At 42.7% G+C, this 13,789-nt stretch overlaps 1 protein-coding gene across 5 annotated transcripts in view; it reads right to left on the reverse strand.

Annotated features, from left to right (window-relative positions):
* MOB3B (MOB kinase activator 3B) overlaps positions 1–13,789 on the reverse strand; it is a 114,381-nt gene that overhangs the window by 44,894 nt on the left and 55,698 nt on the right. For 4 of the 5 annotated variants that reach the window (XM_077345248.1, XM_077345247.1, XM_077345249.1 and 1 more), the window contains exon 2: positions 12,433–12,999. In XM_077345248.1, coding sequence (XP_077201363.1) covers positions 12,433–12,850 — 418 coding nt within the window. In that variant the 5' untranslated portion in view covers positions 12,851–12,999. The remainder of the gene's footprint in view (positions 1–12,432; positions 13,000–13,789) is intronic. The other variant, XM_077345251.1, reaches the window with a different exon arrangement.

Below are 13,789 nucleotides of genomic sequence, written 5' to 3' on the forward strand. Positions count from 1 at the left end.
CATTGTGCGATTTTGAAGGCATGCGAAAAACCCCTAGGTCTCCAAGATAAGACTGAAACACCAACCACTACACTACGCTGACTTTCCTGGAGTAGCTGAGGTTGAACACCAGAAAGCAGTCAGCCTTCGAAGTCATGTGGTATTAAGTGGATAATGTTGCTGGGCCTGGCTTCACTGAATCCTCCATCAAAGGCGTAAACAGTTCGGGAAAGGATCTTGCTCCTCCTTCTGCTTTTTACTGACAGAAACCCATACTTGGATGCAGGAAATACAGCTACAGTTACCAAGCAACAGCCACAGAAGGCATTGGTTTCTTAAAGCAACAGGCACTGCTTTTGTTATTTGGGGGCAGAGAAATCCCCAGTGTACTTTGTATTTGACTTTCATTTCCCCCCTCAGATTTAGAGACAGATTTGTCTGAACTGTTCTAATATCAGGATTTTAATATCCACAGATGGGGCCATGTTGACATTTAGATATATTGATATAGCTTAACTTCATTGTTGGGGGAGAGATTTACCAAAAGTAAGACATCAACTGATACTTCATTCAGCAATGATTTTTCCTTAATGACAATATGCCTACAGGGCAATAAGTTCAACTTCTAGACTTCTTACTAGTAATTTGGGTTAAAATGCTTGGAAGTAACCTGAGAATCTTTTCCATTCCTTATGTAATCCTTATTCTACTTCTCTGCCAGGATACTTAGCAGCATAAACAGGCCAGCATCCTTGCCCCAGTCTCAAATTCTTCCTCTGTGAATTGGTGCCCAACTGCCCTCAACATGTTTGCAGAGAACAGTGACTATGCCCAGGCTTCCCCAGGCCATTTTTAGAAGGGGGGGGGGGTGTCTTTCTTTTTTAATATACAAAGTAGCATTTATATGCCAACAGGATGGGGGAATCTCACACTGGACTGGCAGATAAATTAGAATACAAATATAGCAATCCCAATCTATATGGTACTAAATCTCCTGGCTGTACTTCAAAGCTTTGAATGAGTTCTGTTTTTTAAAAAACCCAGGCTTAGCAATAAGAGAACATTTTGTTGCTGGAAAAGTCAGCAATTGAATATATCAAGATATATATATATATATCAAGATATATATATCATGAAACTCCAGGGTTTCACAAATCCCTGGTTGAGGAAGTCTGGAGTAGGCCACAGAAAAGCCTTGGTAATGTGCAAATGAGGCCTAGAATGGGGCTGGATGTTTCAATATTGACAGTTCCATATGTTGAAGCATTAGTTTCTCCAAACCAACTTCAAGCTTTAGAAAAACACATCTGTGTTGAGATGAGTGACATGAGTGTGCCACATATGTGGGGGTCACCATGTATTAGTTTAAATGGCAGGGATTATGGGTTCATTAATTGCTGAGGTGACTCCCTGGTGACTGTTGTAGATTACCTGGAAAATTAAGAGTTACAAATTTATCACCTCAAAGAAATGCTCTGTATATTTCAAGAACTGGAGTGAGTCAGGTATACCTCACTGTACTGACATGTTGAATTTCCTGTACCTAGAAAAGCTGATACACATGGCCATTTCAGTGCATAGAAACTGAAATTCCAGTTGATTTCCCAGCACAACGTCTTAGCTTACAAGTTGTTAATTTTTTCTCCTGCTTTTGTGTAACAACTGCACATACTGCGAATTACCATACTAGTTTAAAGAGGACCTCTTGAGGAAGAAGGATCACAAATGGACCTAAAAGTGACAGAAACTGCCTAATTATGGGACTATATCTAAAACTACAAAAAGGAGAGAATTTCTTCTTACCTAAGGCCTGATGTGAAAATAACATATCACCTGGCCATTCATGACAAGTAAGAATCACTGTAACTAACAAAAAGTATACACTGATACATGCCCTAGCAACAAAGGCAGGTAAGTGCACTGAATACTTGTATAGGTTAATGGCTTTTGTGTTTCTATTTGGTCCATCAAGGTCAGTACTGTCTACTCAGGCAGCAGATTCTCAGGCTGAGCTCTTTCTATCACCTACAACCTGATTTTTTTATCTGGAGATGCTGGGGATTGAATCCAAGACTTTCTGCAGGCCAAGAAGATGCTCCACCACTGCCACTGAGCCCCAGCCCTTCCCTATGATTCTCCTGGAATAAGAACTGATTTCTATATTTAAGAGATCAATTCCCATGATGAAAATTAACTGATCCATTGTAGGGATCAGTTAAGGTTTCCTAAAATTTTAGAATTTGCTGGGGGGGGGGGGGAGAACAAACTGACAAAGGCCAATTCCACATGGCACCAGGCCACCGGCGGTGCAGAGCTGCATGCTCCACAGCTTTCTGTGTCCCCACAGGGGGACACATTTCAGTGCCAGATCACCTCTGGTGCTGAAATGTATCCTCCCCACGGGCACCCAGTCTGCCACTGAAATGTGTCCCCTTGGGGGACACAGACGCAGCAGACAGGTTCCGCCGTGCGGAGAGGCAGGGTTGTTTTTTAAACATTTGCAGGAAGGATTGTTTAAAAAAAAAACCTAGTCCACGCCATGGTGCCACAAAGCAACGTGAAGCTGACTTGGGCCCATTTGCTCCCACAGCATGAAAAGGAAACACGGATTCTCCCATGTTCCCTTGGTGTGTGCCACAGGAGGTCCTGACCCACGGTAGGCCCTAGAGCAGGCTGGAATGGGGGCAACATCATGTGGACCTGGGGATTAGCCCCGCATCCATACTGATTCCACCCCTGCAAAATTGGTCAAAGCCTGATTGGCAATAAGGAATCCACTATTGCAGGACAGGTCCAGTAGAGTAAGGAACAAAGAGCACCATTGATCCTTCTTAGCTCCTGCATCACAAATGTTTAATCTCATCTAGAATACGATCCGTTCCTCACATGGATAAAATATTGCCTGCACCTTCCCTCTACTATCCTCAGAACTATAAAAGCCTTAAAAAGTAATAAAACCCAAGAATCTGGACCTACTAATAGCAGCAACTCTATTATTAGGGAATGAGTTTTGTGCACAGGGCTGCCACCCTTCCAAAAAGTGAGCATGTGCAGCAGTCTACTGGGGAGAGGAAGTAATTTCAACCTAACAAGATCTGCAGGCCACTCCTCTGCTTCTCCATCTGTCTCCCATTAATTTGGGTGATACGCAGCCATTATACTTAATGGCAATTAAAGTGGCAATGAAGGCAGTCATTTCCTACCCTAAGTGCAGATTTGCAATGACAGCATGCACCTCTCTCATGGGGTTTTTATCTGCTGATTTTCTGACTGTGTAAGGAAGGGCTAGGTTCATAATGCTTTATCTACATACTTTTTAACAAGGCTTGAGTCCAGTGGCTTATCTGAAAAAGTGTGCTTGCACACGAGAGCTTATACCTTAAATAAACCTTTGTTGGTCTTAAAACTGCCGCTGGACTCAAACTTTGTTCCGCTGCTTCAGACCAACATGGCTACCTACAGTGAGGGCATCAAAGAATCCTGCCCTCTTGCTGCAGTTGCAACAGGCTAGCATATGTAACATGCACGTTGCTTATTCCAATTGCTCCAATTTTTCCCTATAAAAATATCCCTCCCAGAACAGATTTATATCTGTGTTATGCAGTATAAACATTGCAGTGTACAATCTCCCCACTTCAGATGAAGAATTTTTTGCACTAACACCAGTTTCCTTTGTTTGACAGGCAGCAGATGAATAAAAACTGCTGACTTGGTAAGACTTTACCAGCAACACATATTGGACTTTGACCTCCTCCAGCTACATGCTGCTGCTGTTTCCTAAGGTTAGGCCCCTTAGGACAATCCCAGGATCCAATGCAAGCAGAAATCTGCTTTGCCTCCACATTTACAGAGAGAACACAAGGCTGGAATCAATGCAAAAAGCTGCCTTTCTAAAATAAAAGGGGTACACTCCCCCCCGCCCCGTATTTTGGCATTTGACCGGTGGTGGAATGGGAAATAGTGAGCACACAGTTATAAGCTGCAGAAATTAACTCTTCTGCTGTAGCTTTGTCATTTGCTTTTCTAACCCCTGGCACCTGCTGGCCTCTACAATCTCCTTCCCTCCTCCAGCAGGCACTGGTTTGTCAGTTGAGACAGATGCCCATTAAATTTACATAGATCCAGGTAAAAGTAATCCCAAAGCACAAGAGGACAGCAGGGAAACTGGCTCAGCAACACCAAGCAGGCTCTCTCCCTCCCCTCCTCTCCCCCTGCCCCCCATCTCACATATGGCTCTTTTGTTCCCCCAGACGTCTTCCGTTTTCTTCTTAAGAGAGTTAATTGTAACGGTGACCTCGTTTCTCCAGTCAGGAGTTCAGCAGCAAGCCTTGAATAATTATTTTTGTCTTCAAGGAGCATGTCCCATTTTTGCCTGAAACAATTCTACAGCTTAAAGGCTTCGTCTTGCGGTGGAGGGGCTTTTGGCATCAATATAGCAACTAACAGCAAGAATAAGTAGGAAAGAAAGCAACACAAATGAGTTAACTGCTACTGACTTTCAAGGCCACCTGCAGTCAGGGGCCTGCATACCTGAAGGACCATCTACTCGCCTATATTCCCCAAAGAGTGACATGCTCTATCTGGTGATCCCTGGCCCCAAAGAAATCTGCCTGGCCTTGACTAGAGCCAGAGCCTTTTCATCCGTGGCCCCAACCTGGTAGAACCAGCTCCCCAATGAAATCAAGGCCCTAATGGAACTCAAACAGTTCTGCAGGGCCTGCAAAATGGTGCTCTTCCACCAGGCTTTCAGATGAGGCCAATGACAGGGACCTCCCTGCAGCCTCTTCCCTTACTAGGCAGCCTTGAAGCTCAGCATGTCCCTAACGGTTGCAAATGTTGTTGTTATACCTGCTATATCTTTTTGCTTGTTCATACTGTTCAAAATATTTCAGTGTACCTTTCCCATTCCCCACTGGTTCTAAGTACACCAGATTCTATGTAATTTGATGCAGTTTCTCTTAAAAGTCAACACTCTTTTCCATTCTTTCAGTAGTTCTGCATATAGTTCACTGCAAAGTGTTGTGATCGCAACCTAGCAATGCCAAAATTAATGTATGACTAAATGTAATGGTGGCACGACTTTAATGCCTCCAGAGATGTTAGCCTCCAGGGGAGAGCTGGGGATCCCCCAGCACTACAGCTAATCTCCAGACTGCAGAGATCAGTTCCCCTGGAGAAAATGTATGCTTTGGGGGGGTACGCTCTATAACACTGAACCCCACTGAGGTCTCTGTCCTCTCCCAGGCTCCATTCCCCCAAATCTCCATGTGTTTCCCAACTTGGTTCTGGCAACCCTATCACTGATCCACACGTTCTTGGAATGCACATACAGTTCTGAGGTATGTGGACAGTTTTATTCATGTAAATGGGCACAGCAAGACAATGTCATAAGAATCACAAGTGTTGACCAAAGGAACAGGGAGGCTCTATGCAGGGAAGCTTCATTTGCATATCATAGTTCCCTCGGCCATAGCTAAGGACGAGACAGGTGAATAAACTTTAACATGCTTATTCCAGCATAACCTAGCTTTCCAGTGAAACAAAGGTTGTTTGTGTGTATGCGACAACATGAATGTTGGCAGTTTAAGAGAAACCATGAAAGCACACAAAGGACAATCAAATTATAAGAATTAGGCATAACAAATTAATAATCTGGGGGAGGCTTATCTCTTTCCAGATATGCACATTTGCTTTCTTTGGACTCCTTTTCTTTTGCTTTCTTTGGATTCCTTTACTAATTGCAATTAGTAAAATTGTGTAAAATTACACAATTAGTGCAGTTCCTGGAGACAATGTGCAAAGAGTGGATGTGATGTGCATGCAAAGAATCTGTTCCAACCCACGATGATTCTCCCCACCAACACCAGGGTCATAAAAGAGGGTAACATTTGTGTTCTGAGGTAACTGATCCATGCTGAGTGATCTTGCTCTGCACTCTACGCTTTCATGAGAATTCAAAACCTCCAGACCACCTACCCTGGGCTTGAATTGCACCAATTATGAACTAAGAAGTGTGTACAAATTCAAACTAGTTTGACTCTTAGCCAACAGAAAAACAGAATGTCCACAGATTAAACTGCCACGACAAGGCATACTCCGCCACAAGTTTCCATCGTTGATCCCCTAAGCAATTAACAGTAATTTGAGTTTAAAGTATATTTGAAGACTATATGTACACTGAGGGGAGGGAGTGCGTGTGTGCATGTGTGCATGTAGGCAGCTTAACAAGAAAAGTAGCCGAGTGAAACTGTACCTTGGCTTCTAATAATTCTGTAAACACCACTGTTTGTGATCGACAAAGGGAAAGTGTGGCTGTTTCACTGTCCCCCACAGAAAGAGGGCTTTCCTTTTGAAACAGCACAGCTGTTGGTTTTGTGGGGCACTTCATCAGTCCACCAGGCAGAAGCCACGTGTGAGCTTCTCAAGAAGAAAAGGCGGCATGTAAGAGCTTTCCCCAGCTTTCCCCAGCAGCAGAGGCAATCAGCAGTTACAAGTTATACATTTGCTACTACATCAACGTGGATCGCCACCTATCTCTACAGAGACACTAATGAATCTTTGAAAGGTAAATTGGGGTAGATTAGTGCAGCAAAAAGAAACAAAAATAATGCTTTCCCATTTTTCCAGCATTTGGGAGAACACTGGAAGACACTTCTATGAAACAGTTCCCCCTTCTTAAGACAAGGTTTACTAGCTCAAAACGCTTTGTAAGAATATTACACAGTAAGAGCTGTGTAATATAATGGCAGCTATACAAGACACAGTAATGACTGGGGAAGGCACTGGCAAACCACCCCGTATTGAGTCTGCCATGAAAACGCTGGAGGGCGTCACCCCAAGGGTCAGACTTGACGGTGCTTGCACAGGGGATACCTTTACCTTTACTATACAAGACAACCTATATAGAATTTGAGAGCCAGCTTGGTGTAGTGGTTAAGAGTGGCGGACTCTAATCTGGAGAGCTGGGTTGGATTCCCCACTCCTTCTCCGTGTGCAGCCAGCTGGGTGACCCTGGGCCAGTCATAGCCTCTCAGCCTCACCTATCTTACAGGGGGTCTGTTCAAGGGAGAGGAAGGGTAGGCAACTGTAAGCCACTTTGAGACACCTTCAGATAGTGAAAAGCAGGGAACAAATAACAGCTGTAATTCCTGACTATACTTTAGACAAGGATATTCTTATTGTTTATCCAAGATTACTTGATTCTGCCTTGTATTAATATGCACTTTCAGCAATGCCCAAAGGAAGAGTTCATTAAAGTGAATTCATTATTCATATTTGCTGCAAGAATAGCATTCTTCAGACACAGGAGTAGCTTTCTCCTCCTCCTCCTTCAAATCAACACAAAAAGAAAGAAAAACTAAATGCAATGGCCCTGCCTACCCACCCCTAATAGCCAGAATAGGAGCACAGCATCTACAATGTAGGCACCGACCGGTTCTTTGAGCAGAAAATTTAAAGCAAGAAATGTTCCTAATCAAAAGGACATGGCTTACACACCCAGCTACCATACCATCTTATATGGAGGGTTAGGGGTAGCATGCTTGTTCCTGCTTCCTCTGTATGCATGTTGATTTTTGACATGCCTATGTTGAAGACTGCTTGGAGGAAGACTGTTTTGCCACCAAATAATAAACTCTTATGTTGTTCACTACACAATTGATGATTCCAATGTCAACATTTATCTCTTCCCAGATGGGAGAGATGTGATTAGGTAACCTAGGATGCAAATTCCAGTTCTCTGTAGTACCAGGTATATTTCTGTTTTGATTCAACAAGGCAAAGGCATTTATACTGCTTCATTTTATAGCTAAGTCAAATAAATGCCTGTGCACACTTTCATGACAGTTAGCTTTGCTGAACACAGGGAAGCGTACTTCCAGGGAAGCATACATAGGACTGGACTGTATGACTCATAACAGAAAAGGAAGACAAAACTCCATGGGATGAGAAATGTTCTTAGAAAATAACTAAAGTGGTTAGAATGTACAAAGATATATGTTTTTGAAAGGAAGAAAAGGGGCATTATGAATTTTATTGGGCCAATGTCCCCAATAAGTGCCCCCCTCCCCTAGCAATTTTGTAAACTTTTAGCCACTAAAATGTAAGCACATGGTGATATTTTAAGTACAAATTCTTATTTTAAACACCACCCATCTACATTCTACATTCCCAAAACTGCACTGAGCAAGTGGAAGAATGGAAGGAGAAAACTGTTCATCCAAAAAGATTCATGGTCCTGAATTTTTTTTATCTCCCTATACAACTAGCTCTTTAGCAGAAATCCTGCTTAGCCGCATTTCTTGAAATCCTTCTTTAAATACTCTGCATGGATGCATGTAAAATTAAAGAGGGTGGATTTAATAAGATTAACCCAGAAAAACAGCGATGAAGTCTGCAGACAGCCACTGCACTCCAGCTTTTCTTGGGTGATTCATTTGCTAATGGAACCTGCAGCTCAAACCCACTAAATGAAAAGTGGGCTTAAGAATCAAATATAAGGGACACTGCACTGCCTTTCAACTAAAAGCCCACAAGGCAGTTTACAGTACAATAAAATAGATCTAAAGCCAACTGAATACCAGTAAAATATAGTAAAATTCAACTGAAATATAGCAAAAATTAAATACATTAAAAACAACAAACAAGAAAAATCAATCTTCTAAGTGTGTCACTCTGTCTGCCACACCATTTCTTACTGATCTATTTCAAAGGCCCTCTGGGAAAGTGTATCTTTAAACCTGTCCAAAACAGAAGCAGTTGTTCTCAACTTCTAAGAGATGGAGTTCCAAAGTTGGGGGTCAACAAACAAAACAGTCCTCCCTCATCCAGGTTGCCATTAACTGAACTTCTACTAAACTGTTTCCTAAAAGAAGACTCCCTGGGCTGATTGTTATGGGCCTTTGAAATAGATCAGTAAGATCACAGCTGCATTCTGGACCAATTAAAGTTTCCAAACCATCTTTGAAGGCAGCCTCACATCTGTAAACCGCTCCTGCAGAGCAGTAAAAATAAAACAGTAAGGGCTAGGTGGGAGCAGAAAGGGGCGGGGCGAGTCCGTGATAAAAACTCGGAGGGACCAATTGGGAGCTGTGAAGCGTGGCTCCCCATTGGCCACTTGGCCCGTCCTGGTGAGTAGGCCGGGGGAAGAGGCTTCGCTGGCAGGAAAGGAGCAGGTGTCGAAGACGTGGCGGCCCTACTCCTTTCCCACCGGTGACCCCGGCTCCTGCTAGGCTCCTGTTTCTACCATTACAGCCAGATACACAAATTGTTAGCTGTTGTGCAATTATAATTTACTTCCTGTATTGTCTTGTGTGGACAAAAGAGTATCCTCCTCTCCTTCTCTTCCTGTTTTCATTGTCCTTTTCTTCCTCATTCCTCTGAATCTACTCATTCCTCTTCCCTCAGTTTCTTGACATTTCCTACTGTCCCAGGCACATTAAGTCATGCAGATGAGCAAAATGGAAGCCACATAAATTCATAAGTAGGCGAACTGATAATGTATGCTATACAACCAGCAATCTGTGCAAATATACAAGACCACATAGAGTCACATGTCATGAGGTGCTAGCCCTTTGGAGATAGAGGCTAGAGGAAATTCAAGTAAAAAATCTCCCTTGAAAGGAATACTTCTTTACATGGAGCATGATTAAAATGCAGAATTCACTGCCAGAAGATATGGTGATGGCCACAGGAGTAGCTTTAAAGGGGATTAGATAGATTCACATGGGATAGATCTACTAGCCATGGTGATTGAAGGGAATCTCCATGTTTAGTGGCACTAATCTTCTGAATCCCAGAGCCAGAAGGCAACGTCAGGGAAAGGTCTCAGCCTCAGTGTCCTGTTGTTGGCCCCCTAGAAGAACTGGATGGCCACTGTGTGAGACAGGATGCCTGGCTAGAGGGATTATAATTCCCAGTGACTTGAAGAAAACCATGACCTCTCAATCATCTAAATCTGTGGAAGTCTGCTAAGAATGGCATTGTAAGGCATTTAAGTCTCTACATTTCATTAATGTTCCCCAAGCTTATATGCTACCTGCTAAAGCAGAAATGTGTGTGTGTGTGTGTGAATGAGTGAGTGCATGAATCAAATTTCCAGAAGATTTCTCTTTTACCTGGCACTAAAATTTCCAAAAAAGTTATTTCTCAAGTTCAGTTGCCCAACTCCAGGTGGTATCTGGAGTTCTCCCTGAATGACAACTGACCTCCAGCCAAAAGAAATCACTCCCCCTGAAGAAAATGGCATCTCTGAAGCCAAAGCTCTACAGCATTACACACCCGTCACACTCCCTACCCTCCAAAATGTTACCCTCCCCTGGCACTGCCTCAAAATCTCCAGGAAATTCCCAGGCTGGAGACCAATCCTAGTTATACATGGGTACAAATCCTCTACTTTCCCTTAAATGGACCAGGCAGGCTGCTTCTTCATCAAGCTGCTCCATCCTGCAATGCCCCCATTGCCTATACATCCTCTGTGTCACTGTCACAGACATACAGCCTCTTTCCTAAGCATTCATGCAGTCTACATATAGAGAGTAAACTCTGGAGGAGAAGCTGGCAGAGGGTCATGTATTGATCCCTTTGTTCTCTGGTGTCACTTTTGTTCTGGAACAGAGAGAACCTTAGGAAGTACACTCTGAGCCGCTTTAACAATTTGGAACTGGCAGCAGGGAATCAATCTCCTGCAGCAGGTAAACCAAGACTATTTCTTTCTCAGGAAGATGCCAGAGGGATTTAACAACAAAATGAATCAGGCAACTACTTATTGACAATACAAATAATTTACAACACACTGTCTTTCAGTAGACAAATGGTTCTTCTGGACACCTCTTGCAAACAAATGGGGTCTATTATGTTTGATGATTATGATGTTATGCACAATTAGCAATATGCCTACCAAATGGTGGGACTGCATATAAAGTTGCTGAGTGGGTTATTGTTCTCTTTTGTGTGAAGAAGACTTCCCACCGCAGGGCTGTCTTGGTTTCTACTTGAGAAGGAGTAAATGGTGGCTTGGCACTGAGATGACAGCAAAGTTTGGTGAATTGACTGTTTCTGGCTAAGTAGCTATACCATGCTGACATTGGTCCATACAAGCTCCTGAAAGTCAGGGCATTTGGAGGAACCCCTCCCACATGAAAAGATGCAGGTCATCCTCCCAATATCATTATTCCAATCACTTTTCCAATAGTCTCTGCCCTGCGCAGGAGGTTCGGGAGGAAAATGCAATGAAAGAGAAACTCTCAGTTATAGTAAGGTGACCAGATTTTAACATTGGTAAAGCGGGACACCATTGACCGAGGGGGTTCTTGATTAAAAATTTGGTCTATATGGAGCAACAAAAATTTTCATAGAATGCAAAAATAGTATTGTAATATATATTTTTTACTTGCAACATAAGTACAATTCGCCAGTTGCCCCCAGATGTCTCTCCAAAAGTGGGACAATCTGGTCACCAAGTTATAGGTTTGTGGGTTCAATGAAAACCGTACATTCATAAGGCTGGTTCGTAACCAGACGACACACAGCTTAAATCTTAAAAAATCAAACCACGAACTGAATCCTAAAACCAAGCCAACTTTCAGCAATGAAATTAAGCAAAGAAGTCCTTGAATAGCAGAGAAGAAGCATAAAAACTGAGCATGAACCGTGAATATGTGTAGTTTGATATCCTTCCCATCTACACTTCAAAAATTAAAGATCCATCCATGTCCTACAAACCTCCCAAATATTAATCTCATAAATAGTACCTCTGGCAGTATACCATTTCTTCCATATTCTTTTGGACCTGCCACTCATTCACACAAAAAATGTACACAACAAGCCATAAACATTTCACAAATCAGGTGTGCTGCTGAATCTCTTCCAATCTGTATAGCTTCTCAAGAGATCTAGAAACATATATGGCTTCTCAAGACCCAATTCAAATTGCAGTTTTAGAATGCAGCTGCCCTATGTGAACACAACAAAACTCCCAATGCTTGGAAGTATGTAAACCAAATGGCTATGTCATGCTACAGCAAAACAAACCAAAAAAACCTTCCCTACATCTTCCCAGAAATAGCTGCATAGTCATAGGTACTCTTTATTTCAGCAATACAGCTGGCTTCTTACTTCCGAAAGCAGGGGTAGTCAAACTGTGGCCCTCCAGATGTCCATGGACTATAATTCCCATGAGCCCCTGCCAGCATTTGCTGGCAGGGGCTCATGGGAATTGTAGTTCATGGACATCTGGAGGGCCGCAGTTTGACTACCCCTGTCCTAAAATATGCAGGTAGCCTACGGTATAACAGTACCTTTTAACACAGCTCCATGAAGGCTGAGAACGTACACTATAGACTGAATTAAAAATATCGAAATTTCAAGATTTTAAATTCTAGTTTAAAAACTCTTGTCTAGAAAGATCTAAGATGACTTTCTGGCAGGCGTTCTTAGACACAAGTGTAAACTTACCTACACTAGTAGGAAATATGTCCTCATTGTTGATTTGAACCTCAATCCAGTCCATCAAAAAGTTCATATACTGGGGTGCCGGTAGTGCCGTAGGTTTCTTATATTTCAGGTCATCCTGCCACCGGTATTCATATTTTGGGCCACCTGACATCACCGGGCAGGTCCTCTCTGTGCAGAATTCACAGATAGTTCCATAGATGAGGTTGATTCTGTTGAAAAAGTCAACCACATGAACGGCTACCCAGTCATTTAGATCTTCTCCACTGGGAAGCTGCACAGCTGCTTTAAGGTCCACCCCAGAGTTCAGTGAGGCCTGTGCTCGCTTGTGGAGCTCAAACCGCTGAGTCCCTGGTTCAAATTTCCGTTTGGGGCGAAAAGTCTTGTCCTTATTAAAAACTTGCTTGAGTGCAATGGACATGTCTTGCAATTGTCGGGTTTCGGGTAGCAAAAAGAAGAGGCACTAAAATGACAGTACAATAGATCCAAGGACGAAGCAGATTTCTGTTGCAGACAAACTTCATGCGTTAGCTCTTCTTGTTGAATGCTTTATCAGGGGACTTCATGTTCCTGAAGGTTCAGAGGGAAAAATCTACATGTTAATGCTGAATGCAATACCCACCAATCTGTCAATTCCCACCAATTTTCCCCAAAGAATCCCTCTAGTTAGGTTGCCAAGCTATGGATTCATCCCCCATTAATTGTGGTCCAAGGCCACATTTTCTCAGTCCAAATACTTGCAAGTCACCTCACAAATGAAAGTATAAGACCTCCATTCATGGAAAACAAGGAAACTTTATTTAAAAAATAACATTGTACATCACAGAATTCAACAGCAACTGAACCAATCTCATCAAAGGAGTCAAGACAAGTGCTCACTATGTTGATAACCCAGGTTTGAGATACATCACTTCATACTGTACATGGGTATGTATATAAGTGAATGGTCCTCCCTACCTCCCCGCACACTATATAGTACAGGAAACCATATGGCAGATGATTTCTACCCTAGCCCTTTCCTTGTGCTAGCTTTCGGGGTGGGGTTTTGGTTGAGTGAGCATTCAGTCCCACAGCCCAAATTCAGGTTTACCTTCTCAACATCAACCTGCCCAAAACCTTGTTTTGCTATTGGTTGCCTTTATTTATGCGAGAGGACTTTCTATGATTACAATTGCAGTCAAAATTGATACACCCAGGTAGACCCTTCACTGTTCAAGGAGAAATGTGTCTCCAATCTTCCATTTTATTTCTGGTTCACTATGGTTTACTATATGCAAAAATGGTCAGGCTAAGAGAAGCCTACCCAATTAATAACATCAAGGTTTCCATGCTATGCCCCTAGCCCCCAAGTTACAAAATT

Source organism: Paroedura picta, chromosome 7 (genome assembly GCF_049243985.1).
Source record: "Paroedura picta isolate Pp20150507F chromosome 7, Ppicta_v3.0, whole genome shotgun sequence".
Taxonomy (NCBI): domain Eukaryota; kingdom Metazoa; phylum Chordata; class Lepidosauria; order Squamata; family Gekkonidae; genus Paroedura; species Paroedura picta.